At 41.4% G+C, this 26825-nt stretch overlaps 1 protein-coding gene across 4 annotated transcripts in view; it reads left to right on the top strand.

Moving 5' to 3' along the window:
• The window catches only part of PLEKHG4B (pleckstrin homology and RhoGEF domain containing G4B), a 960241-nt gene that overhangs the window by 494039 nt on the left and 439377 nt on the right, over nt 1-26825 (top strand). For all 4 annotated transcript variants that reach the window (XM_044065125.1, XM_044065124.1, XM_044065120.1 and 1 more), the window contains exon 4: nt 21292-21498. In XM_044065125.1, coding sequence (XP_043921060.1) covers nt 21292-21498 — 207 coding nt within the window. The remainder of the gene's footprint in view (nt 1-21291; nt 21499-26825) is intronic.

The raw sequence follows: 26825 nt of genomic DNA, 5'->3' as shown, positions 1-26825 counted from the left end.
ATGTATACATCTCTGAATGCCAGGTAATTCCAAAAGTAAGCTCTCATCAAGCTATTCTTAAGGTGTGTATGTAAATCCTTTCATGCACAAACTTCTCATATGATTTATTTTTTTATAACCAGTGCATTTTTTCACTGCAGTTTGTTTGGGAGCTATGTACCTATGAACTTTTTCTATGACTTATGTTTTTAAAATGCAGCAGTTTAAGATATATATATTTTTCACTAGTTAAAAACAAAATTGCAGAATGTGCACGTTAGCATTATGAAGTATTGAGGATAATATGTATGCATTTCAGAAAGCAGATAAGTACAGTTCATGTGTGGGTATGCAAACACTATAAACACATTGGTTATTATAACGCATAACATAAAGCAATAAATAATAACCTGGGCTGTCACTGGAAGGAGACACTTCTAGCTTATGATGTTTATTTGATTATTACTTATATCAGAATTTAACTACTTCCAGGCTTTAACAAAAATGGATTATAAATAAATATTTTTGAAGACTGCCTTTAAAGAAATTATATTTTCATAGCCCTCTGTTACAAATGTTGAGATGAGGTAAAGTAGTCGCAGGCATAGAAAAAAAGCCATCAGTAGTGCAACTGTGGAAGTGGTAAAGTGAAACTTACCAAGCCGATGTTATTTTCTTTTCTGAAGCTGCTAAAAAGTGAGTGCACCAAAGCAGATTGTTGACAACACATACTATTGTCCTTTCTGTGTATAGGGCTTGTGTTAATTCACTTACAATATATGGTTATCAAGCAGAATAAAACATACAATAAGCTTTGTAGGACTAGCCCTCACACTTAAAAGAAACAAACTAGGAAAAACATGTTTGAAGAGCAAAGATGAGAGTATATATAACTTATCTAAGAAGATATTAAAGCCAGAGATCTGAAGTTTATGAAAGTGTCAAGATTATCATTAAATTAACATAAATCGATATTTCTAATATTGAGGATTCTTTGGATAAGGCATATTTGCCAACACACCAAGAACCAGGCACAAACGACAATTCCAAAACATGATACTGGACTGGAAAGAAAGTAGTCTCAAACAGAATAATAAACATTTTTTATTGCATTCCATTTGCATCTTCTTTCCAGTCCAGTATAAGGCCCACTTGGCCTGACAGCAACTGACGTCTTTTTCTTGGAATTTTATCGCTGAGGGATGGACAGACATCCATGACAGCATACATACTGACACAACTCAATGCCTAAATTGCATAATTAAACTCATCTCCACTTTAGTTTTATTGTACCACTTGCAGTGTTTACTGTCTTAATACTTTCTAATGCTGGTAAAAAGATTCTGATGCTACAAGTCCTTCAGATATTGGCTTTTTTGTATTTTTGAATTCTAGAAGCATAGAAGAGGAGAGACTCCTTGGAAGACTTTGGCAGGTACCCTCTTAATACTCAGTTGGAGGGTCAGAGTCTTACTTAAAATTCTGGTAGTCCCCCAGGTCTGTGGGCTTTCTCCCAGTACAGTCCTTCATTTCTGCAGGGTACTTCATGTTTAGAAGAGACATAAGGTCATAGGTGATTCCTATGCTAATGGCATAAGAGCCTTTACAAGTCAATAATACCCAGGATATCACAGTATTACTCCCCATATATGGAATGGGGTAGTATCAGGATAGTGGGTCTTTGAGTTTTGGAGCCCTGCGTCATTTTACAGACTGCCTCTGTCCATAAGGGAAATGGGCAGTACCCCGGTAATGAATTTATAGTTCCCCATTCATTTTTCCAAGTTCTTTTTGAAGAGAGTGAGGGACAGGCTTTGTTTTACAAAGATGGGAAGTTTATTCAGTAGTCTATGTAGCCTTTGTGATATAAATCTGTCTCTCCAGCAAGTTCTATTAGAGTCACAAATAAGGTTCAGGTCCATGGAAACTGTAACTGTGTATAATTTGTCTTGCTAATATATAACATTTTCATCAGGGTTAGACCAGAGAATGCCTTTTAGGTCAGGCATAAGTCACCTCTCAATAAACAATATGAGATGGGGTAAAAGGATTGGGCCTTTAGTCAGTCTACATAAGACGTGTGTCTTATGCTTTGTATTTTTTATTGAGAAACCTCTGGGGCCAATCCAATCACTGTATGTGCCTGGTTAGGTACATGCAGAAGGGAACATTGTACTTGACTATGGCCCTGATAAGGGCTGAGTAGAATAGCACTATGACTACCAGTGATCTTGCTGCCATGTGTTTACTTATAAGTTGAGCCACACAGAAGGATTTCCTTACTACCGTATCTACCTGGTGGTCAAAATTTAGGTTATTATCTATGTCTTCCTAGGTCCCTCACCACTGGGTCTATATTTAGGAACATGCTATCAGTTTTATAATTTTCAGGGATATCTTATTAACCAAAGAGTATAGTTATGCATTTTTTTAGCATTTAGTCTCAGAACATGGTTTTGGCACCAGTCATTTGTAATATTCAGACCTATTTGTAGGATGTCAGCATAGTTTGGGGATTCAGTGATTGCTTCCAGATTACAGTCATCAGCAAACTTGGTGAGTCAGAGGCTCCTAACATTGGCCTTCACTTCAGAGAAGTATATACCAAACAGGAGGGGTCCCAAATCTGAGCCCTGGGGAGCACCATTAGTGACATATTTCTTTTCCGAGGTGGACTCACCTATCTGGACAACATGTGTTCTGTCAGAGAGACAGTTTGCTTATCCATCTGATGATGTAGGTGTTTATACCTAACTCAGTAAGTTTATCTATGATCCCTGAATGGGGAATTGTGTCAAAAGCTTTGGCCAGGTCCAGATAAGTGGTGTGTACTGTTTAACCCTCATCCATGGCCTGGTGATGTTCTCAAAGAAATCCACCAGACTGAGCAGGCAAGACCTCCCTTTTGACAAAGCCAAACTGGGTCTGGTCCAGTGTTTAGGGAGTTCTTCTGTCATTACTGATCAGGTTCATGATAATTCTCCCCATGGCCTTGCAAATAAGACTGGTTAAGCTTATGGATCTGTAGTTCTCTAGCTTATGGATCTGTAGTTCTCTAGATCAGTTGATCTGCCCCTTTGTGCAAAGGGATAACTGTTGCCATCCTCCATTCCTCTGGGACAAAGCCTGTCCAGAGGCTGTGGTTAAAGAGGGTTTCCAGTGGCCTTAGTAGACTCTATTTTAAGCTATTTAAGAAACATCCTGGAATGCTGTTGGGATCCATGGAGGCTGTATTTTTAGTTTTAGTGAGTGCAGTAAGGAGCTGTTCCCTCTTAATGACTGGTATGGGGATGGTTGCGGGTATTTCTTTATGTGTAGTGCGAGGTGATGTGGGGCAGGTTGAACTGAACTTGTTGGCCAGCAGGTTTGCTATAGTTTCAGGCTGGGTGTAAGTGTTGCCATTCATGATTAACTTGGCACATTGCTGAGCATTTCCCCTGAGGTTACGGACATAATTAAAAAGGCTGTATGGTTATCTTTCACCTGGGAGGCTATATTTGCCTCAAAGTTTTCTTTGGCAGATTTGACCAGCTCTTTCATTTGCTTGTTTAGACAGGTGAGTGTCTTTTTTACTGTTTTGTCTGTTTCTTCTTGGCATTGCAAAGGATTTTTTTCCTTTTGTTGAATAGCCTATTTATGCTAGGGGTCCACCATGGTGGTTTATTTTTGCCAGTAATCATAGGTTTGACTCAGACAGGTACTGCCTCCTCTATGCAGCTATGAATGTGGTTGTACAGTGCTTTTGTGTACAACTCAGAGTAGGCCTCAATGTCATTTGGGTTCAGAGGGGCTTGGAAGTTTAATAAGCTGTCATTTAGTTTGAGGTAATTGACCTTAGCAGTAACAAATTTGGAGTTTGATGGAGGTTCTAGGTTAGTTTTAATACTAAATGAGATAATTATATGGTCAGATCTTACCAGGGAGGAGTTAATAGATGGGAGGATGTAGCATCCCTCATGTTCATGTGTTATTTGTACCTCTTGATGAGCTAATTAGTTGTTCAAGGCTGTTTGTGTTGACAAAGTCCAAAAAGAGCAAGTGAATTATGGGTTGTATATGTCTATCAGTTTATGGAGGGGTAGTTGAAGTCATCCATAAATATAGTGTTAGGTTGAATGTTAGGGGATTCCAGTAGGTTTAGGTAGCAAGTGTGATTTTCCAGACTCATTTTAGAGGATCTGTAGCTAGCAAGGATATGATAGGGCATCACACCTATGGTTAGCTGGGCATCGAGTAGCTCAAGTGAATCATTTTGTTAGACCAGTCTAACAGTGCTCTTGTCCTTTATGAACACTCAGACACTTTCTCTTTTTGTTTTATCCTGAGCTTGGGGGGGGGGGGTCGAAATGTATGAAAGGCACTGTAATTTTTGATAGCCGAGGTGCTTTCCATGGTTGTGAACCAAGTTTCCATGACTGCACGTATATCTGCATTCTCCAGGGTGAGGAGTGCCTCCAGGGAGTGCAGTTTGTTTTATTTAAATTCCTAGCTTTGAGCAGCAGTACCTTTAGGTAGTCATGAGTGATTTTTGTTAGGTTGGAAGGTTTAAGAACGTGGCATGGCCTAAAAAAGGCACTATGGGAATAGATAAACCCTGGGATTCAATAATGCCTACACTAAATGTACACTAAGTGTAGACATTTCTGAGTGAACAGACAACACAGACATAACTCATATCTTCTTCTTCCTCATTTTAGTTTTCCTACTGATTTTCTTGCAGTCTGAATATTGAGAGGGATTCATAAAGGTTACCACAAAGTGTAGACTATGCGTGCACTTACTGTAATTTTTCTGAATGACTAGAAAGCACAAAAACTCTGATAAGAATGTTGTTGAATATATATTGTGCACACTTAGTGTGCACTTTAAAGTTTTTACATAGCAAAAATGGAGATGAGAAGACCACAGCATAAAACCAACAAATTTATTGTAAAAAGAGACGAACAGGTACCATCAGTGAGCGCTTTCACATCAAACAGATGCTTCATCAGACTTCATTCACAATACACATCATTCCTTATTTAAATATATTATCTAATCAACGAATTAATTAGACAATTAGTCAATTACTATTTTTTTAAAAACATACATACTATTCTAAGATCTGCTGAATGAAAAATTAAACAAAATCATTTAAATCTTTTGCCAGCAAGTAATGGTTTTATAGACGCCCTTTCATTGAGTCCGGGAGCTTTATCAGCTTGCAACTTTACTATTTACTATAATTCATTCTGTTCAGTAACCCGGACTTGGAATGCTTTTTATAGTGAATGAAAACTTGTAGGCATGCAGCCAACTTTGTACCAATTTTATCTGTTATTTACCTAGTTATCTATTGCTTGCCTTTGTCTGTCTCTCCCTGCTTTAAACACAATCTGTCCATGAATGGTTTTAAGTGGCAAGCAGTAAGATACATTGGTCAATTACCAGCATGGTCCAACAGGAGCAGTCATGTTAGATTATGTAATGTGCCACTAAAATTAGGACCAACCTCTCTTTTATACCAGCGGTAGTGATGGAGGCCTTCCTCAAGCAGTCTATAAAAATGCCTGTTTTCTTTCCTAGCCCTAGTGTTGAAATGCAGCATGATTAGTAACTGTAACAACACATTAATGAAGAATGTACTTTATGCTCACAGTGCAATTATACTGAGGACCTGAAATCAAAATTAACTGTTTGAGATGGTCTAATAACTGACTAGAACAGGTAGTACATATTTTCCTCAGGATGAGAATTTAGATGTCATACAGGTACATATGAGGGGTACACTAATTACTAGTAAAAATGGTATAGCTGTACCTTTGTGTAATCTGTTACTGCAAAATGAGACTTGCTCACTGTGCGTTTGTCGTACTGTCGCTTTTAAAGAACAGCATATTACTCAAACTACTGAGGAAAACCCTCCTTGACGCACTCATGTAACTAGGATTTTAGAAAGTAAAAATAAAGCAGAAGGCACTGAAAATGCTACTTGTCTGTGTCAGATACCTGAGCCTTTTATATTACAGAGAAACTTTACTGTCATAGTCCAATAAAATAATAGTGTTGTCCAAATTAGCAGTGAGACTATTCCTGGCAGAAGAGAGTACCTAAAAATATCTGAACAAATCAAAACATTGACTCTTTACAGACTGTAGTATTAAGATTTGAAGAGAGTGACTTTGGTGTATTAGTCTGCCTTTGTTAAATCAGGGACCAACAGATCACAATTAATGAACAGATCTAAAAATAATCCCTTAGTTTTGGGGGCTACAGGCATTGGGAAGTAGTACTCCACTTTTGTCAAATCAGCATCAGTACAGATTCAAAGCAAATAATAGGTCTGTAAATGATCTTTTATTTCAAGGGAATTCCATGGCCAAACTGCTGTCCAGACCTTAGCTTCCTTTAGTAAAGAGAAGTTAACATTTTTTTATGTTTACCTGCTTTACAATTGCTGGATGTTGTTGACATCATCCTAAAGTTGTTGACAAATAAGCAAAATTACAAAGGTGTTTTCGCTAAAAAATCAATGGTAATCGAATAACACAGGGCTAAGAATATAGAGCTAATATAGTTTGAGATCATGCCATCACCAAGACTGTGTTATTATGAATTCACTACAGCATGAATGCTTACAAACAACTTGCATATTTTTTTTTGTTTTAAAAACAGTTGGAAAATTGTGACAATGTGGGAAGACACCACTGAGAATAAATATATGTCTTCACGGAACTGTTTTATCTCTTAGCTACTTTGCAGGGAGCTTTTTACATATAAAAAAGTTAACGTTAATATTGTATGTATCTAGAAAGATCAGGCCTCCCAGATATTTATTTTTGTTAGATTTTGTTAATTCTGTAAAGGTTTTTTTTACTAATGCTGGTTACCTGGTAAATAAATGTGATGAACTCAATGTCATGATAGCTAAGAGCAATTTCAGTATTCCTGCCCTTACTAAAGCTTGGAAGGCTTCCAGCATGTGTTTTAATTTTATAGAATTTGCATACCTTCACCGTACAACAGGATGTAATGGGGTGGCAGTCTTTTTCCATGGGGGGTGGGAAATTGTCCTTGGGAGGGTGGCCTAATGGCTAAGGTGTTTGCCTTACAAACACAAGGTGCAGGGTTTGAGTCCCCCAAGGGATAATTGGCTAAGCTTAAAATGACTCACAAGAGCAGCTAGCTTAATACTAATCTATGAACCTAATTTGGTATAGAGGGCAAACGTACTTATATTGATTTTGACACAGAAATACTTGACATTCACAGAGACATAAGGGTCATAGCTTATCGATCACTCAGGATGAATAGTGAGCAATATATGAAATTTTGGGGTTTATTACTGATGTGCCCACTGTACTGTTAATCAGTTTTAAGTACATTAATATTCATTGAGACTGTCTGAAATCTCAAAAGCTTCTCCTTAGTGGGTCTCCAGATCCCAACCCATCCCTGCCTTCCTCCCAGAACTGGACTAAGCTGACACAGGGTTTCTTTCAATTCATGCATGTTCTTCAGCATTATCCATATCAGCTAACTTTGTCTGGAGTCCAGCAATTTAAGAAGAAGAATGAGATCACATCAGAAAGACATACTGCCTCTGCTGATTCTAAGGGTGATGGGGAGGATCTGAACTATATATCCCAGATGTCCTCCAAATTAATATGTGATATAGACAATGTGGGCACCATGGCTTATGAATCTCCGTCAGAGGACCTGTCACCTTAGTATACTCTGTCTCTCATTAGAGAAACCTTTTTCCAGTGGTAAGCCCATGAGGCCTCTGTTCCTGAGAAGAGAGCAGTAAAGTTCCTGGGGTTTGCCTTCCAAAACCAATTACCGCTGCTGTTGACCAGGAAGCCCTCCTGGATGTTTTTCTTACAAATGTCTTGGAGCCAGAGATCTTACCAGATCTACAGAGTGCAGGCACCCCATCAATTCCTTAATAAGAATCCTGTAGCAGTCCAGGTCATGTCCCAGGAGACTGTGAAAGAGGGTAGACTATCTACAGGACGCAGTACACTCCCTAAAGATAATGAGAGTAGAGCACTTGATAGGCATGACAAGAAAACCTATAGCTCTGCAACCCTGGCTTTTAAGATTCTCAGTTGTCAGTCCCTCATTCTCAGATGCAAAGAACATGACTTGAAGCAACTGATGGAAGATTGTTAGCTAGTACATTTTGAGAACAGAAGGGCTGTTTTTATCTGGCAAGTCTAGACCATAATGTAACTGTGTAAAAATGCTACTATATGTAGAGTTCTATATTTCTGTGTTTCTCCAGACAAATACAAACTAAAAAATATGTTCAGAGCACCTCACAGAAAATCTCAGGTGGTGGTTACATTCTCTCTCAAGTGAATTTTCCTTCCTCTTCCATTGCTTCCAAGGGTTATTCAGAAGATAAGGGAGGAGAGGCCAACAATAATATTGATCACCCTTTCTGGTCGATGTAGCATTGGTTCTTCCAGCTGAAAACCTACCTGCTGTCTCACCAAGTGGACCTTTTGATATTTCACCTCTGTCTACCTTGAACCTAGCAACATTTTTGGCAACTGTATACTAAATACGTGTTTAATTTTATGAGGGATGCTATGAGACCAGGTACCAGAAAAATGTTTCTCTGTGGTGCCAAAGGAGGTACTTGTACCTTTATGAAGAGAGTGTGCCTAATGTCCTGTAGTATTTCTCTAAGTTCTTTTCTATTGGCATACCACAGTCTTCCATTAAAGTGCATCTACACAGTCCTGCAGTGTTTCTCCGAGTGCTCTTCTACTGGCCTAGTCTTCCATTAAAGTGCATCATTGATCAGCCATTGCAGCCTGCTTGGTGTTGGATCCACTCATGGTGTCCAGAATGCATTTTTCACCGTTGCTAAAGAGCATCCTATACCTCAGGCCACCAAGGTAGACTCTTGCCCATACTTGTGACATAACCTTCATGCTAGAAAATGCTAAACATAGATCTCTTTGAATCAATTACACTGGCGAATCTCAGATTCATCTCCTAGGATACTGTTTTTCTACTAGTAGTTACCTTGGATGTTCATCGTGCATACAGCTGCAGTCATAACTGAAGGGTTCTCCTGCCGTCAGGCGGGTCCTCGGTCGGCCGAATTTCAAAGTCTAGGTCCGGCGTCGGTTGTCGTCGCTTCTTCCCTGACGTCAGTACGACAGGGGTATAAAGGAACCAGATGACGCCATTTTCTTCAGTCTTTCTTGCCGCGCGGTGCCCGAAGCAGAAGCAGTTCGCAAGTGCCGGTCGGCCAGCTCCTGAGATTACGAAAATTTGGAAACCGAAGTCTTCTTAAAAGCTAAGTACCCCATTGGGGAAACTTTTCTTGCCTCAGACCGATGTCAGACAAAGTTAATAATTGTATTTCTTGTGGGAAGCAAATACCGCATAAGGATTTCCATTCCCTCTGTATACCTTGTTTAGGCCCAGACCACGACGTCTCGGTCTGTCGTTTTTGTGCTACATTCAACAAACGCACCATTAAGCGTCGGGCGGAGTTCGCCCAGCATTATTTTGGGAAAGCATTTAACTATATTATGTCGTTGGATACTCCGACTCCAGTTTTGTCTAAAAAACGCAAAGATAAGGACCAACACACGAGGTCCGCGGCCTCTACTGACACCATGCCAAAGCCGACTACACGTGCTCCGGTTCTCAGCGAGGTGCCTACGCAGCCCCTGACTACCGACGACACTTCTTTGATGGTGTCTCCTGTGCCCAAGGTCGCAGGCTCCTCGGCACACACCCCGACTACAGATACCGAAGCCACTCTTGGTGTTGAAACTCAGAATGTGTACAGGTCCACCTCCACTCAAGGTGTCTTCAGACCTTCCTCTTCTTTCTCCATAGAGGCTTTCACTAAGTCTAAAGCAACCATGCACTCTAAGAAACCAGCTACACAGGGCCCATCTCCAGGCCCCATGCGTAAGAAACAGATGCTTAAAATGGCTGAGGATTTAATTACTCTTATCAGAGGTTCTCAGCCCCCACCGGACAAAAGGCCCAGAGTGGAGGAAGATTCCCCCTCCTCTGATCAGGGCTCCATTATTTCAGAGCACTCTGATGATCAGGAATATTCTTACTCCCCTTTTGAAGATTCTGATGCGGAGGAGTCCATCCCTTCTGTATCCCCCCCTGAGGATTACTCATTTGGGGAAACTTTGCATACCTTAAGGGAACACTTCCACTGGGAAGGCCAAGATTATTCAGATTCCAAGAAAAGGCTTAGGGAATTTCTCTTGCCACCTCAGCACAGGCCTCTGGCTATACTTCCTGTCTTGGACATCCTAGATGATGTTTACTCGAAGGCCTGCCTTAACCCAGACTCTCTACCTCCAGCTCCAGTTAAACCTGACAGGTACTACAGGGTTCATGACTCACACCAATTTCTATACAAAAGCCATGCTGCTGACCCAGAAACCATCTCACAGGGCCCCAAGGGAGTTAAGGCCTCCATTGCTAAAAATCCATTACCTTCCGAGAGAGATTCCAGATCCTTAGAAAGGTGGGGAAAAAAGGTATATACCTCGGCTACCTTAACCATGAGGGCCTTAAACTGTCAGTTCCATATGCTAAAATACCAACAGTTTTTGTTATCACAATTGAAAAGTAAAATGTCACAACCTGAACAACCAGACTTGAAGGAGTTGCAGGATTTGATGCATAGTGCAGAACAAGTGGGTAAGCATACCTTACAATGTGGTTTTGATGCTCTAGAGGCCTCATGTAGAGCTGCTGTTACTGGATCAGTCATACGTAGGCATGCCTGGCTCAAGGAACAAGCCTTGCCTGATCATGTCAAAGCTAAATTACTAGACGCCCCTCTTCAAAAGGATGTACTATTTGGTGCTAATGCTGAGGAGTTATTAAGGAAAATGGAGGAAAAGGCTAAATCAATGCAAACTGTGAAAGATTTTCTATAGGTACAACCCCCACGTTTTAGTAGAAATTGGCCTTCCAAAAACTGGTCCTTTCCTGCCACGGACAGATCCCAAAGAGGCAGATACAGGCACCCGAGGGGCAGAGGACAATCCCAAGGATCGTTTAGAGGCAGACAATGGCAAGCTCCTACACAAAGAGGTGGTGAGGATAACTCGCAATCTTTCAGAAAGCAAACCCAATGACTTTCCCCTTTGCATGCCAACCAAGTCTCAAATGGCAGCCCCCTTAGGAGGAAAGCTGGCATTATTTTCAAAAAATTGGCATATTGTCACAAAGGACAAATGGATCCTGGACATTATAAACAGAGGATACAAATTCCATTTTCACACCCTTCCAAAAATGAGAGGCATGCCAAACCTGCCACACAATCAAAGGGCAGAGGCACAAAGGCAAATTACAGATCTCATAAACATGAAAGCTATTCAAGAGGTACCTACGCACGAATAAGGTCAAGGTTTTTATTCCAGGCTATTTCTGGTACCAAGGAAGGGAAAAGATTGGAGACCTATTTTGAACCTATCCATCCTAAACACATTTCTACTCGTACCAAAATTCAAGATGCTCACTCTACAGCAACTTCTTCCCATGCTGGGCAAGGAGTCTTGGCTGGTAACATTGGACCTCAAGGAGGCATACCTGCATGTCCCAATCAGACAAAATTGCAGAAGGTACCTCAGATTTCTTGCAGGTTCAACCTATTATCAATTCTCTGCATTGCCCTTTGGCTTATCTACTGCACCCAGAGTATTCACGAAATGCCTGGCATCAGTAATTGCCTACTGCAGACTTCAAGGGATACAAATATACCCCTATTTGGACGACTGCCTGATCCAAGCGGACAGCAAGCACATTCTTTTGAAACATCTGGCTTATGTAATAATGTTGTTGAACTCTCTGGGATACACAGTCAACAAAAAGAAATCAAGGTTAATACCCTCTCAGAAGATAATTTTCCTGGGTGCCAATTTGGACACAAACACCCAGATGGCCTACCTCACGCCAGAGAAGCAGGGGCAACTAATTCAATACTTTAGAACACTAGCAAATTGCACCAGGCTGACTGCAAGGAAAATCCTGCAGGCTCTGGGATTCATGGCATCTTGCATCTTACTAATCCCATGTGCAAAGCTGCATATGAGGAAACTACAATGGTACCTGAAAAACATATGGTCTCAACACAGCCACAGTTTGGAAACAATAATACCACTAATTCCATATCTGCAAAAGGAATTTCTGTGGTGGGCTCAAGCATGTCAAACAAACACAGGTCTTCCATTCAGCAAGCCTCAAGCAAATCAAGTCATCACAACAGACACCTCGGACTACGCCTGGGGGGTGCACATGACAGATTGGTGCATTCAGGGCAAATGGTCCCAAAAAGAAAAGCACCTTCACATCAATCAAAAGGAAATGCTAGCAGTAATAAATGCTATTATAGCTTTCAAGGACCTTCTACAACCAGGTCAACTATTGATAAGAACGGACAACACCGCAGTTATGTGGTACATAAACAAACAGGGAGGAACACATTCTTACCCTCTATGCAGACTGGCCATGTCACTTTGGAACATGGCCATGGACTTACAAATGGAACTACAAGCACAGTACTTGCCAGGCAAGGAAAACACGCTGGCAGACAACCTAAGCAGGAATATGACAGATCCACACGAATGGAAATTGCATCCAAAAGTTTTTACAGAAATAATCCAAGAATGGGGAAGGCCAGACATAGATCTCTTTGCCTCCCACAAAAATCATCAATTGACAAAATTCTGCTCAAGGATTTTCCATCCAAAGGCCTGGAGAGTGGACGCTCTCTTTCAGTTGGACATCAATGACAGTTTATGCCTTCCCACCTCTTCCTCCACTGCCCAAAGTTCTATTGAAAACCAGAGCAGACAGACCAAAGATGATTCTCATTGCTCCAGACTGGCCAAGGCAGCACTGGTACCCACTTCTGAGGAGTCTGACGCAGTCCCCACCATGGACCCTGCCTCTAATGCCTCTTCTTCTGACTCAGCACAGCTTCAAAACTCTTCACAGTCAGCTAAAAACACTCATTCTAGCTGCATGGAAGATTCCTTTAGCATCACAACAGGCCCTACTCTCCAAGGAGGTGCAGGATGTCATTTTGGAGGCCAGAAGGCCATCAACTAGAAAAGCTTACTCCGCAAAATGGAAACGGTTTTGTGTCTGGAATGAGAAAAAGGGCCAGGATGCTGGAAATCTGAATTTACCTCAAATACTACAATATTTGGCTGAGCTGCTAAGCAGTGGACTTTCATTCTCCTCCATCAAAATCCATGCCTCAGCCATTTCTGCAGAATACAACACTGATCCACCTTTGTTCTCTCACCCTCTCTTAAGACAGTTCCTCAGAGGGGCTAAGAATTTAAGACCTCCAAGGAAACAACCAATACCTGCTTGGGATCTTAATTTCATTCTGGAAAAACTGACCTTGCCTCCCTTTGAGCCAGCTGCCTCATCAGATTTGCAATATTTGTCCTGGAAAACAGCTTTCCTTCTGGCTATCACCTCAGCTCGTAGAGTTTCAGAACTACAGGCTCTCATGGCTGTCCAGCCTTTTATCATCTTCCATCAGGACAGAGTTTCCTTACGAACCAACCCGTCTTTTATGCCTAAAGTGGTATCCAGGGTAGCTTTAAATCAGGCCATACATTTACCTACTTTTTATCCTAATCCTCAAAACAAAGGGGAGAGATTACTACATTCCTTGGACATCCACAGACAACTGCGTTATTATTTGGACAGAACAAAGCCTTTCAGAAAATCAGAACAGCTCTTTGTGTCCTATGCAGTAGGAGCTCAAGGAAAGCCAATTTCCAAACAGACAATCTCAAAATGGATAGCCCACTGCATACGCTTTTGCTATTCCTTTCATGGCAAAACTGTTCCTACAGGCATTAGAACTCATTCCACCAGGGCCACAGCCACCTCTGCAGCCTTCCTCAGAGGAGTTCCTACCAAGGATATTTTGGAAGCAAACACTTGGAGTTCTGTGCATACCTTCTCCAAGCACTACAACCTACCATTATACTCCAAATCTAGAGCAGGCTTTGCCACTGCAGTCTTGCAGGGCATTTTGGCTCCTCCTAGTTTCACCTAGTGCCTACCACCCCTTTCTTAGCTTTGGGATTCTACCCATCAGTTATGACTGCAGCTGTATGCACGATGAACATAGTACAGTTTTGTACCTACCATAAATGTAGATGTTCGAGTGCTAATACAGCTGCAGTCCAGGTTTCCCTCCCTCCTTCCCCTCTTGGGACAGGCCTATAGGCTAACACATCCTCATACAACCTGATTGGGGTATTCATTTATGATGTATTTGCTTGCAACTACTGTATTTTGATTATATTGCACTGCATTATTACACAGATTTATATATATTGCCTTCCTTCTGGGGGCACCTGACATCTAGGGCAAGAAAAACTGAAGAAAATGGCGTCGGCTGGTTCATTTATACCCCTGTCACACTGACGTCAGGGAAGAAGCGACGACAACCGACGCCGGACCTAGACTTTGGAATTTGGTTGACCAAGGACCCGCCTGACGGCAGGAGAACCCTTCAGTTATGACTGCAGCTGTATTAGCACTCGAACATCTACATTTATGGTAGGTACAAAACTGTACTTTAGGAGGATTTCAGAATTGCACACCCTCTTGTGTGAAGACCATTTATTTATCTTTTATTAGAACAGGGTCACATTGTACACTAACCCTTTCTTTATGCCTAAATTAATTACAGAGGTATCATTTTAATCGAGCTATTCAGTTGACAGTATTTTCTTCTTTTGCTGGAAAGAAAAAAGGACTGAAGGTATCAAAAAAAAAAACATTTCTAAGTTGATAAAGCACTGTAACTGTGCTCATTTTTGACATGAACTCATTGGAGAAAGCCTGCAGGACAAAACCAAGCTTCACTCTGCTAGGGTAGCCAAAGGGTTAATGCACAAGATATCCCAGGAACAGTTTGCTGGATCTCTGTCCACACTTTTCTTCTGATATTACAGACTGACTCTTATCTCCAGGGCTAGGATAGGGCTCACCTCTGACACTCTAAAGGGCATGCTGCTGCTTTCCAGTATGGTCTCGCCAGATGTCCTTCTATTCTCATGTTGCAGTATTCTCACATGTGGGATCCTCTGCCTCAGGTGACCCAAACGTCTGGCTCCTCTACCAAAGCTTAAGCCAGCTTGCTGTCAGATGTGTGGGACATCACACGCAGGGCCACAAACCATGGACTATAAATGTGACGTCCGCAAGCACAGACCTCAGAACTTCTCTGCCACAGTCAAACATCAGCTTGTTCATTCCATTCCATTCCGCCCTTCAGAAGATGATACAGATAAGTACCCCATTGGGGAATCTTTTTTATTTTTGTTATAGCCTTAGGTTGCGGTTTCTCTTTTATTAGCCAATGTCATCTAGGAAGGAAAAATGTAAGTGCAGTCATCATATTCCACACAAAGATTCTCACAAACTCTGCCTTTTCTGCTTAGACCAGTCCCACAACCGTACAACCTGTAATATCTGTTAGTCATTTGTCCCTAAGACCCTACGAAGTCATCTGGCAGTCCTTATGTTATTGGTGGAGAACCACTGAATTAAATGCTTGGCCCTAGGTATGAATAATGAATTGGATGTCAAGGTGGAGCCACCAAAAAAGAAGGCCAAGGTTTCAAGGCCTGCTACTGCTGCATCTCCAAAATCAGACGTTCCGCCAGCTACTTGTCTAGGGGCTGAGGGATGTCCGGAAGAACTGGCAACTTCAGTGGGTATCATGTTGGAAACTGCCCTAGCATCTCCAGTTGGCACATCCGTGGAGGTTTCTATGACGTCGGCCTCAATGTTGAGGGGGAGCTGGGCTTGACCGGGCACTCACCTCTAGTTTTAGAACAGGGCTCCTCAGCCGCAGGCCCATCACCTGACTCTAGGCCTTTGGCTGCTCAAACAATTTCCAAGTCTCCTTCTCTAAAGAGAAAACAGAAAACTAGTAATTTGTCTACCCCACTGGAAGACCAGCCAGACTGGCAAACTTTCTCCCATTCCCTAGTTCAGGCCTTTATGGCCCTCAGGCCCACAGCCCCATTTACTCCAGCTCTACCTTCCCTTAGTCTTAGGCCTGCCTCTGCCAGTTCCATCCCCCTTCCTCAGACTCAGGAGGAAGATTCTTCTTCCTCCTCCTCCTCTGATGAGTCACACACTTCTCAGCTGGCCGCTCCCATGGAGTACTGTTCTGCAGATGAAGAATCCTTGAAAGGAGACTCCCCATCTGAAGATATCACCTTTGGGGAGACTATCTCCAAAATGAGAGAATACTTCAAGTTAGATGCCACTCATATGACTGAGGTACAAAAACCTTGCTTTGAGCTCTTCCAGATGGAGTCTCCCTCTCCCTCTGCCATTGTCTCTGTGATTCCAGCTTACTTGGATGCCTTTGCTTCTGCCTCCAGGACCCCTGAATCCCAAACTCTAGCCCTTAAAAGCCCAGATAGGATCTATAAAGTCCCTGATGATCACAAGTACCTCATCAAGCCAACCATGGCAGACCCAGCTGTCACTGCAGTAGCACCAGACATGCAATCCAGGCAGATTCCTTCCTCTTCCCTTCTGCCATCAGACAAAGGCAGTAAAGTGATGGACAGGCTGGGAAAAAAGATATACACCTCCTCCACCCTGGCCTTCAGGACCATTAATTATCAGACACACATGACAAAGTATGACCTAGATCTAGTCTCCCAGGCAATTACATTGCTCTCTTCCATGCCTGATTCCCCTACAGAGCGTCAAGTTGCCTCTAAGCTTTCCTTAGCAGTACAAGTAGCCAGGCATTGTATAAAATGCAGCTACGATGCTGCTGAAGCCTCAGCCAGATCAGCCACTTCTGCTGCTGTATTACGCAGGTAATCCTGGCTCAGACTTCAACCCCTCCCTGATGATTTCAAGAATAAGATCCTGGATGCTCCCCTGGACAATAAGTTCCTGTTTAGCAAGCAATCTGCTGAACTATTCAAAAGTTTGCAGGAAAAAAAGAAGGAACTGCAGGACCTGAAGCATTTAGTGATTCCCCAGTTCCAAAATTCTACAAGAACTACCCTGCAAAACCCAGCTTTGTTAGGAGGCACCTGATCCTTCCACTTCTTCCTCAACAGAGGAAAGAGGGTAGGAAACCCTCATCTCCTAGGCCTACTTCCTCCCAATCTACCCCCAGGCAGTCCTTTCCAGGCAGACCAAAAAACATGTTACTGCCTAAATCCTTTCCGCCCTCTCCCCCTCTCTACCTGCCTCTCTCACTGTCCTCCACTATGGCAATCTATCACCTCAGACCAATGGTTCATATCAATAGTGGAGACATGGCAGGAAATACCTGTACCAAAAAGCATACCCCTCCCTCCAAAATGTCAAATCCATCTGATACCCCAGATCATCCAGGATTTGCTGTCACAGGGCACCATAGGGAGAGTTACAACAGGGCAAGATGGTCAAGGATTTTACTTCAGTCTCTTCCTGATCCCAAAAAAGGAGCCTTACCTGGGTAGTCTCCTCATCCAAGCATAAGAAGCAAGTAATCTTCAGGGACACCTGCAATTCACAATGTTTCTCCTAAGAAGTCTGGGGTTTACTCTCAATCTACTGAAGTCCTCCCTCACTCAATCCCAAGACCAGATTTTCTTGGGCTGCCAATTAAGGGTAGATTTGATGAAGGCCTTCCTCCCTCAAGACAAGGTCACATCTCTAACCAACTTCATCCAAGACCTACTTCTAGTCATCCACATCTCTGCCAAGGAATTTCTCTGCCTTCTAGGCTTCATGGCAGCTATTCTTCCTATGCTGCCCCTTGCCAGGTTGCACAAGCGAAAGTTTCATTGGTACTTGGAAAATGCCTGGTCCCAACACAATTACCCCTAAACTTTCAAGTGTCCTTCCTGCCGTTTCTGAAGAAAGGGGTGGGGTGGTGGATCCAGCAAATGAGCCAGAACCCTGTCCTCCCTCTACAACCCACCAAGCCAGTCCAATTCATGCACACAGATGACTCAGATCAGGAATGGGGGCCCACTATGAACGGTCTCAAGGTACAGGCTCAATGGGATCCCTCCCTCCAAAAAAATACATGTCAATGTGAGGGAAATGACTGCTCTCCTTCTAGCTTTGAAGACCTTCTTCCTACTCATACAACCTGGTCCCCTTCAAGTCTTCACAGACAATACCACAGTGATGTGGTACATCAACAAGCAGGAGGGACCAAATCCTACTTACTTTGCAGGCTAGCAATACAGACATGGAAGTTAGCCACTCAGTATAGTGTAACACTGCAGGTGGTCTACATCCCATAACAGGACAATCATCAGACAGATGCCCTCAGCAGATCATTCTCTCAACATCACGAATGGATGTTACACGGGGATGTTTTCTTAGAAATTGTCCATCAATGAGGCACCCCACAGATAGATCCATTTGCCTCCCCTCAGAACAGCCAACTACAGTTATTCTACTCGAGGCTCCCCTCACCACTAATGTGGAAAGTGGATGTCTTTTCAATCTCTTGGTAGGGGCTGTTCCTCTATGCTTTCCCCCCTTCCCTGTCATTCAGAAGGTCCTGCTGAAAATTCAGCAGGACAAATCAAAAATATTGCTGGTGACCCCCTATTCACCAAGGCAGCATTGGTTCCCCCTTTTTCTATCTCTTGCCAAGGACAATCATCACAAGTTGCCTCACAAGGTGGACCTTTTCACAGAACAGTAGGGATCCCTCATCCATCCTCATCTGAAAACCATCAGCTTAACCCTGTGGGTGATAAACTTCTGATCCATTTCAGACACTTTTACTCTGAGGACATGCTATCTGTCCTGCAGGAGGCCAGGAAATCTACTACCAGGAGGTTCTACTTGTCAAAATGGAAAAGGTTCTCCAGCTGGTGTCTTCAAAGGCAACTAGACCCCTTCCAAGTGGATGTTCCCCTAGTTCTAGCCTATGTGTGTGAGCTCCTAAAATCAGAACTTTTATACTCTTCAGTGAAAGTCCATCTTTCAGCCATTTCAGCCTGCTTAACCATTGAGCCATCTTTATTATCGAGACTGGAGGTGAAACATTTTCTTAAGGGAGTTCTCCACATCAGACCACCTAGAAAACCTATCCCTCCTCCATGGGACCTGAACTTTGTTCTGGGGAAACTTACCACTGCCCCCTTTGAACTTGCAATTTCTGCCTCTTTGAAGATGTGTACCTGGAAGACTGTCTTGTTAGTAGCCTTTATTTCAGCTAGAAGAGTTTCTGAGCTGCAAGCAGTCATGGCTACTCCACCCTACACTATCTTTCACAGGGGCAGAGTTTCTGTCCATACTAACCCCTCATTCATGCCCAAAGTGGTCAATGAACTGTCCCTCAACCAGTCTATCCATTTGCCCACCTTCTTCCCCTCACCACAGAATGACCAGAATGACAGTGAGATAGTGCTCCATTCCCTTGATGTTCACAGTAAAATGAGGTTTTATCTGGACAAGACCAAGGACATTAGAAAGTCCAACCAACTCTTTGTATCATTTCACCCAAGGGCTCTGGGGAAAGCTGTATCCAAAGAGACAATATCGTCCTGGATATGCAAAACTATAAACTTCTGTTACTCCTTCTATGATAGAGAGTTAGCCCACACAGTTAAAGCTCACTCCACAGGAGCAGTGATCTCTTCAGGGGCCTTTCTCAAAGGCCTGGATATGGCCACTATCCTTGAGGCAGCCACATGGTCTTCTGTACACACTTTCACAAGGCACTATAAATTGGATAATATCTCCAGAGCCAGGGCAGGATTTGCACAAGCCTTCCTCCATGGATTTCTGGAGCCTGCTACCTCTTCCTCCACCCTTTGATCTGCTTGAGCCATGGTACTCTCCCACATGTGAGAACACTGCAGCATGAGAATAGAAGGACATAGATTAGTTGCGTAAAATCTTACCATAACTATAGATGTCCTTCTCTTCCATATTGCAGTATTCCTTCTCTCCTTCCTATACCCATAAAGGACCTTCTTGCTTTCCAGATGGCATCCTTCCTTTATCCTTAGACTATTGTCTGACTGGCAGTCAGTTTTGAGGTCTGTGCATGGGGACATCACATTTATGGCCCACGGTTTATGGCTCTGTGTGTGACGTCCCACGCATCTGACAGCAACCAGGCTTAAGCTTTGGTAGAGGAGCCAGACGTTTGGGTCACCTGATGTGGAGGATCCCACATGTAAGAATACTGCAACATGGAAGAGAAGGACATCTATGGTTATGGTAAGATTTTACATAAATAATCTTTCTTCTAGTGGCAAGGACTACCAGCTCTGATAGTCTTTCCGAATGTAATAACTGTAGCAGTGAACCTTAGAACAATATAGTGCAGATGTATAGTCAGCTTACAATAACTGTATATGTTTGAGTGTGTTCACCAGTTTCCACTTATCAGTCCCCTCAAAATTGGCAACCCTTAAGGCTTAGATGGGTAAATTCTCCCTCCTTTTTCTGTAGAGTTAGACAGTTGTATCTGATTCTGCCTTCATCTCTTTTTGTTCAGGTACCATAGGAAGGTAAGGTTTCTCCTGAGCAGTGCTAGTTACCTGGGTCTTCAAGGGAGCACAAGCTTCTCTGGTTGTACATTCCCAGCTGTACAGTTGGATGGCCAGAAAGAACTAAGGATAGCTAGCAGTACATAAGCTTTTATCCCAGATGTGCATAAATGTCCAGCATATGGAGAAGGGAGTTTGGCTGTGAAAGTGTGGATGAATGTGACTTCAGAATGTCAAAAGTGAGCTCTGTCCTAGCTCTAGAGATCAGAGACAGTCTGTAATGTTTGAAAAAAAGTGTGAACAGAGATCCAGGATCAGAGTTCCTTAATGTAACAACTGTAGCAGTGAACACACTCAAACATCTACAAATTTGGTATGATGACTAAACAACTGTTCTCTACTTTACTTTTTTCTGATTATGATTTTTCTCTGGTTATGATTAATTCTGCCTTTTGTATAAAGCTGTCATTCTAAATACTTCTTAATAGGCAGGCTTTTCACAGGTGTCACAGACTAGTAACAGTAGTAGTGTACAATAATAATTTAATATAAATATGCATAAATCTGTTGAAGAGGAATAAAGTTCTCACCTAAGATTTTGGAAAATGTTTTGTCAAACCACTGCTTTTGCATTAAATATGTTGACAATGATGCGTTGATGAAAGTACTGTATAAGACCATCAAGCAAGGTGACAGGCTGGATATTTTAGATGTATTATGTCATGTAGTCCAGTTTCTTTTCCTTTACAGCCAGTTTATCTCAACTGAATGTTTTTTTTTAATTGGACATCTTTGTCTGGATCAGATCTTTTTCAGAATGGCACAGCAGGAGAGGACTCAGGACCTAACCACCCTGGAGACCAGCTGTGTAAAACCCCCACCATCTCTGCCACATTTTCCCAGAAGGAAGCTGAAATGCAGTCATTGTGGACATCAAGCGTGTGCCAACTGTCTTGTGAATCAGCAGGCATAAATCAGGAGTTGTTACAGTCAGGAGCCATCTGTTTACCAGGTATGTAACAGGACGTTACCTCTAACTCAAGACAAATAATATTTGAGTGACTCAGAACAGTGGACTAATCCTTTACAGAGCTGTTACATACTGAGGTGTATTACTGTTAAATCTAATTTGTTTTTTTTAACACCTTTATTGAATTATGACTTAAGACATAGGTTAACATACCTCTCTGTAAACAAAAACAAACCACAATAACATGCCCCAAGTTACAGATAGTGTACATCATGTGTTCATTTGTATAAGTATCATCAGTCCAACATTATGTAAATTGTTCATTTCCTGCCTTCCTTTAAGCCTCTCTCCTCCTCCTCCTCCAGATCATTATTCTGCATTATTATTCCCTCAGTTTCCATTTATTTCTATGTAATTTGCTCTTACCCTTTTCTGAAGATCCCACCTCTAGTTCTTTTATGTTTGTTACAATATTCAGTACTTCAAATACAGTTGGTTTAGACTTTGATTTCCATTTTCTAGTAATTGCTATTTTTGGCAGTTATGATGACCCACTTAGTCCAGGCAGTAACTAAAGAGCCTCAATCCTCACCACTGTCTCCGGTAAGGGAGCCTCACTAAAAGCAGGGATAGAACACACATGTTCCCCTAAGAGTACACTGGAACAGGCTCCAAGCCTGGAACTGGACTATATGCTTCATTTCAGGTCCCCAAATGAGTCTTGACATTAGCCACTGCAGAGCATCATGTCCCAGATCTAGGTGTTTGACACACTCACTCTTAAATGTTTGATATTCACTCATACAAACACTCTTGGGAAAGGCTGGTACAGAATTACCTGCTATGCCCTCTTTCCCCAGATTACATGACAACACTGCCAACAGTCAAAATACCTCAATACCCTTCAAAAGGGGTGTTCAATTATACTGGTTAAAATAAATATATATATATATATATGTGTGTGTGTGTGTGTGTGTGTGTGTGTGTGTGTGTGTGTCTGTGTGTGTGTGTGTGTGTGTATATATATATATATATATATATATATATATATATATATATATATATATATACATACTGTATATATGGTAGCATATAAATCCAAGCAGTAAGGCTTTTCAGAGTGGCCCTGGTGTTGTCACAATAAGCATAAACACTCTCATGCTAATAAAAGTACTTTCTCCATAACCAGCCACAACAAAAGGTAGTAAAATATTTAAGAAATACAAATGATTTAAAACATATATACACTGAATAACTGATGTCAATAAACACAGTGTTTCACAGACAGGAATTATGAAAATAACACTGAAGGATGGGTTTCACACTGATTGAAGAAAAAAACTCTGACTGTAGCTTCCTAACTGTCTAAAGATTAACTATCCCTGTGTAATCTCATTAAGTCAACAAAACAAGATGATACTCTTACTTATGCAAGGAAAATAAGAATATATCTCTGCTCTTCTGGCTGTTGTCCAGTCCTCAGTGACTGGAATAGCAAATCCTATTATTTCTGCTTTAGAGCTCTGAAAAACTCTGAGTGATAAATACTCATCTGGAAAACAACCACTGCCTACTGAACAACTGATGCAACTGAACTACACTGAACACAGCTGACTCAGATCTTACTGCTTATAGCAGAATCTTTTAAAAAATCACAGAAAGCTGTTATGAAAATTCTATTCTCTCACTTCATACTTTTGAAAGTAAACAAAAACAGCTGCTGTGGAGATTCCATTCCTTTCAGCTCTGGTACATGATGACATCACCTTCAGATCAGCTGACTGGCACAACCTGCATTCAGAATTCTTTTTAAAATACACATACATTTGGTTGTCCTGTTCGATTCTCAGCTAGACCGTCTTCTGTGTGGAGACATACGTGAATGGGCGTACCTTCGTTGAATGTTGTGTGTCAGGGCCAGCAACTCAGCGCATAAAAATCTACTGCCAATCATTAGCGGACCGGAGTTCCGCTGTGGCGACCCCTAACCGGGAAAAGCCGAAAGACACAACAACAACAACATACATTTGGTCAGCCAAAACCTGATTTTTATAGCAGAATCTTTTAGAAGTTACAGAAAGCTGTTATGAAGATTCTATTCTCTCATTTTAGGCTCTTGAACTAAACAAAAACAGCTGTTGTGGAGATTCCATTCCTTTCAGCTCTGGCACATGATGACATTTCCTTCAGGTCAGCTGACTAGCATACCCTGCATTCAGAATTCTTTTTAAAACACACGTACATTTGGTGAGCTAGAAAAACACAGTCTGATTCTAACATTTTACATAAGTTAATTTTTTTTATTATTACTTTGGTTTATTTACAAAATTATAACTAGTCATGCTGGCATATATAACATATGGCAATTTACAATTATTTACAAGTATTTACAAAACTGCAGCCAGAAGTGCTAGCACATATAACAATATCTGATATCCTCACAGCAGTCACCAGAACTAAATTCAGCAAGGCCTTACTATGCCAGGGCAATTCTAATTTTGTATCATAGGTCAAAAAATATAATTTCCTTACTTACACCAAGTAGTCTGCAGTGAATTTTTTAACATCTGCCACTCATTGCACTCACAAAAAATATGTTCCCAGTTACCGCTTTCTCCCCTATCAAACCTCCATTAACACCATCTACCAGATGAAAACTTCTCCAGAGTTTGCTTGGGGTATAAAAATGTCTTCGCAAACACTTCAGAGCAAAAATCCTAAACCTTCTGAACTTTGTTGCATACTTGAGAGCCATTGTTCCAGTGAAAATTTCTTTTCCAGTCACAATTCCAGTCTCCTCTAACCTCCTCTGATGGATTACTATAGTTATCATGAAGTATTTCATATGCCCTACAAATTATCCCTTTTTCACAGCAACTTCTATTACAGATTTAACTGAAAATTCTACCAGAGTAGGTTTCTCACTTAGGACTCCCCCATCTCTTTCTCTTTGATTATACTCTGATATCAATCGCTATTAGGAAAGAAAAATCTAACCTGCAGTCCAAAGTTCTTCTTGGCCTCATCCCACTCTATTACCTTTCTCTTTCTAGTTATTTGTTTCCAGTACCCTAGGTCCTTTGCAAGTTTTCTCCAGTAAATTCCAGCCCTTTCTTGCCTGTTGTCTGTATGCTTACTTGCAGTCATCCCTGTTAGCATAATTTCCTTTCTCTATTCCCATTTTGACTTAATTCTTATAGTAATTTCTGCAGCTTTATGAATATAATATCCTATATGGTTGTTATTCTCCTCAAGGATCTCCATCCAAAGTCCCACTCTCTGTCGTGGTTTCTTGAACCCCCCCCCCCCCCCGTGATCCCATCTTCATCCCTGTCCACTTTGACTTATAATTTTCTGCTTGTGTTTTGTATATGAGCCTCAAATGTTTAGCTCTGAAATATCAGTTCAAATTGTGTCAAAGTTATCTTTACCCTTCTATTTGTATCCTTATAAGTGGCCATCAGAAGTGATAAAATCGTGTGAAAATCCAATACTAAAAGAACAAGACCCAAATAACACCATGCCACTGTAATAGATGCCTTTTCATAGTACCTGAACTCAGAATCTCCAGCCTACTACCTGCATACAGGGAGTATCTCAATATTGTTACTGTTGTAAATATCTTCAAAAGTCTGATGTCCACTCAACAAACCTACACGAATATCCATCTATTAACTGAGATAGCCACTTTCCTATTCAGCCAAGTTTTGTCATTGTTAACAATTTATAGTCATGATTTGGAATAGATATGGCTTTGTAGAAGGGAAGCAGACTAGGGTCTTCCTGTTTCCAGAATAATCTCATCAACAGTAATAAAACTTCCACCAACCCCCTCCCATCTATTCCAGGTGTTTTGCCAAGAATTGCTTTTTAGAAGCTTAAGGCACCTAGAAAGGATGTGTACATTTAACTGACTCCTTAACTTGAGGCTGTGTCATTCTCTAGAGTTGTGCACTGTACAGAAGATCTCATATGTGAGACTTGATAGTATCTCATTCTTTCTAGCCACTATACAGGCTTTCATAATAATCCATACAAGTTTTTAATATCAACACAATTCTATCATCAGTGACTCAGAATCAATAGTTTTCACTTTCCTGTACTGATTGCTCCACACTTTGTTAACATGAATTCATTACAGGGGCTTTCTGAATTCTAGGGCAATTTTCAAAGTATCTTTCCTGTTGAATTTTATCTGAAAATCATGCATATTTTCTAAAATTCCCCACCTTCTTATCTTGCTTTCTCTAATTCTTTATAGGCATTCTCCCAATGCCATTCTGGAAGCCTGTTCAAATAAATACAAGTTTCAGCCCTTCACCTCCCAGAGCATTTCTTTATTTTTGACAGTGTTAAAGTATATAGGATTATTTCTTTTTTTAAGAAAGCTTTTGCTCTGTCCCACATCTGTAATAGATCATCCTATTCTTTTCTGTCTTCACTAATCCATGGTGTACTATAGCAATAACCCACGCCTGGGTGTGGGTAATACGGGATTTACCCACGGTTGGAGTGGTTTCGCCCTCGGGACCAAACAAAGACAACCATGGGTAAATCCTGCATTACCCACACCCAGAAGTGGGTTATTGCTATTATACTATGACGTTATTTAAGAAAAGAAATAATTACTTTTCTTAAATAATGGCATTGTATAATGCCTCTTTTCTGCCCTTCCGCAGTACTGCGCATGCCTACGCAGTACATCAGAGCTGTGGCCAAAAGCAACGGAGAAAGCAAGATCTCCGTTGCTTTTTACTGTTTCGCTATGTTAAATGGGTTTAACATAGCGAGACAGCTTTAAAATAAGCAACGGAGATGTCCGTTGCTTATTTTAAAACTGTCTCGCTATGTTAAACCCATTTAACATAGCGAAACAGTAAAAAGCAATGGAGATCTTGCTTTCTCCATTGCTTTTTTTTTTTAAACCTGTCTCGCTATGTGGGTTTAACATAGCGAGACAGCTTTAAAAAAAGCAACGGAGATCTCCGTTGCTTTTTTTAAACCTGTGTCGCTATGTTAAACTCTTTTAACATAGCGAGACAGTGTTTTAAGAGACTTATACTAATGGAAAAAGTCCGGGCGACCGGACCTTTTTCCATTAGTATAAGTCGATTTACAACGTGCACGCTGGCCAGTCAGCGTGCACGTTTTGGAATATTAATGGGGGGTCATGGTATAATATAAGTTTACACAGGTCCTTAAATTTCTCTTTTATGCAGATGTGTATAGGTAACCTTTTGATATGTCAGGACCCAGTAGAGCAAGTACAGAAACAGATACAGAATGGCCAAAAGATCAGACTTGCATATATTGAGTCCAAGGTGCCATTTCTGAGAATATTCATTTTTCTCTGAGATGTGGTGATCTCA

Source organism: Protopterus annectens, chromosome 3.part0 (genome assembly GCF_019279795.1).
Source record: "Protopterus annectens isolate FY-2018-M chromosome 3.part0, PAN1.0, whole genome shotgun sequence".
Lineage (NCBI taxonomy): Eukaryota > Metazoa > Chordata > Ceratodontiformes > Protopteridae > Protopterus > Protopterus annectens.
The sequence above is the reverse complement of the archived record's forward strand: the minus strand, read 5'-3'. Positions and strand labels throughout refer to the sequence as shown.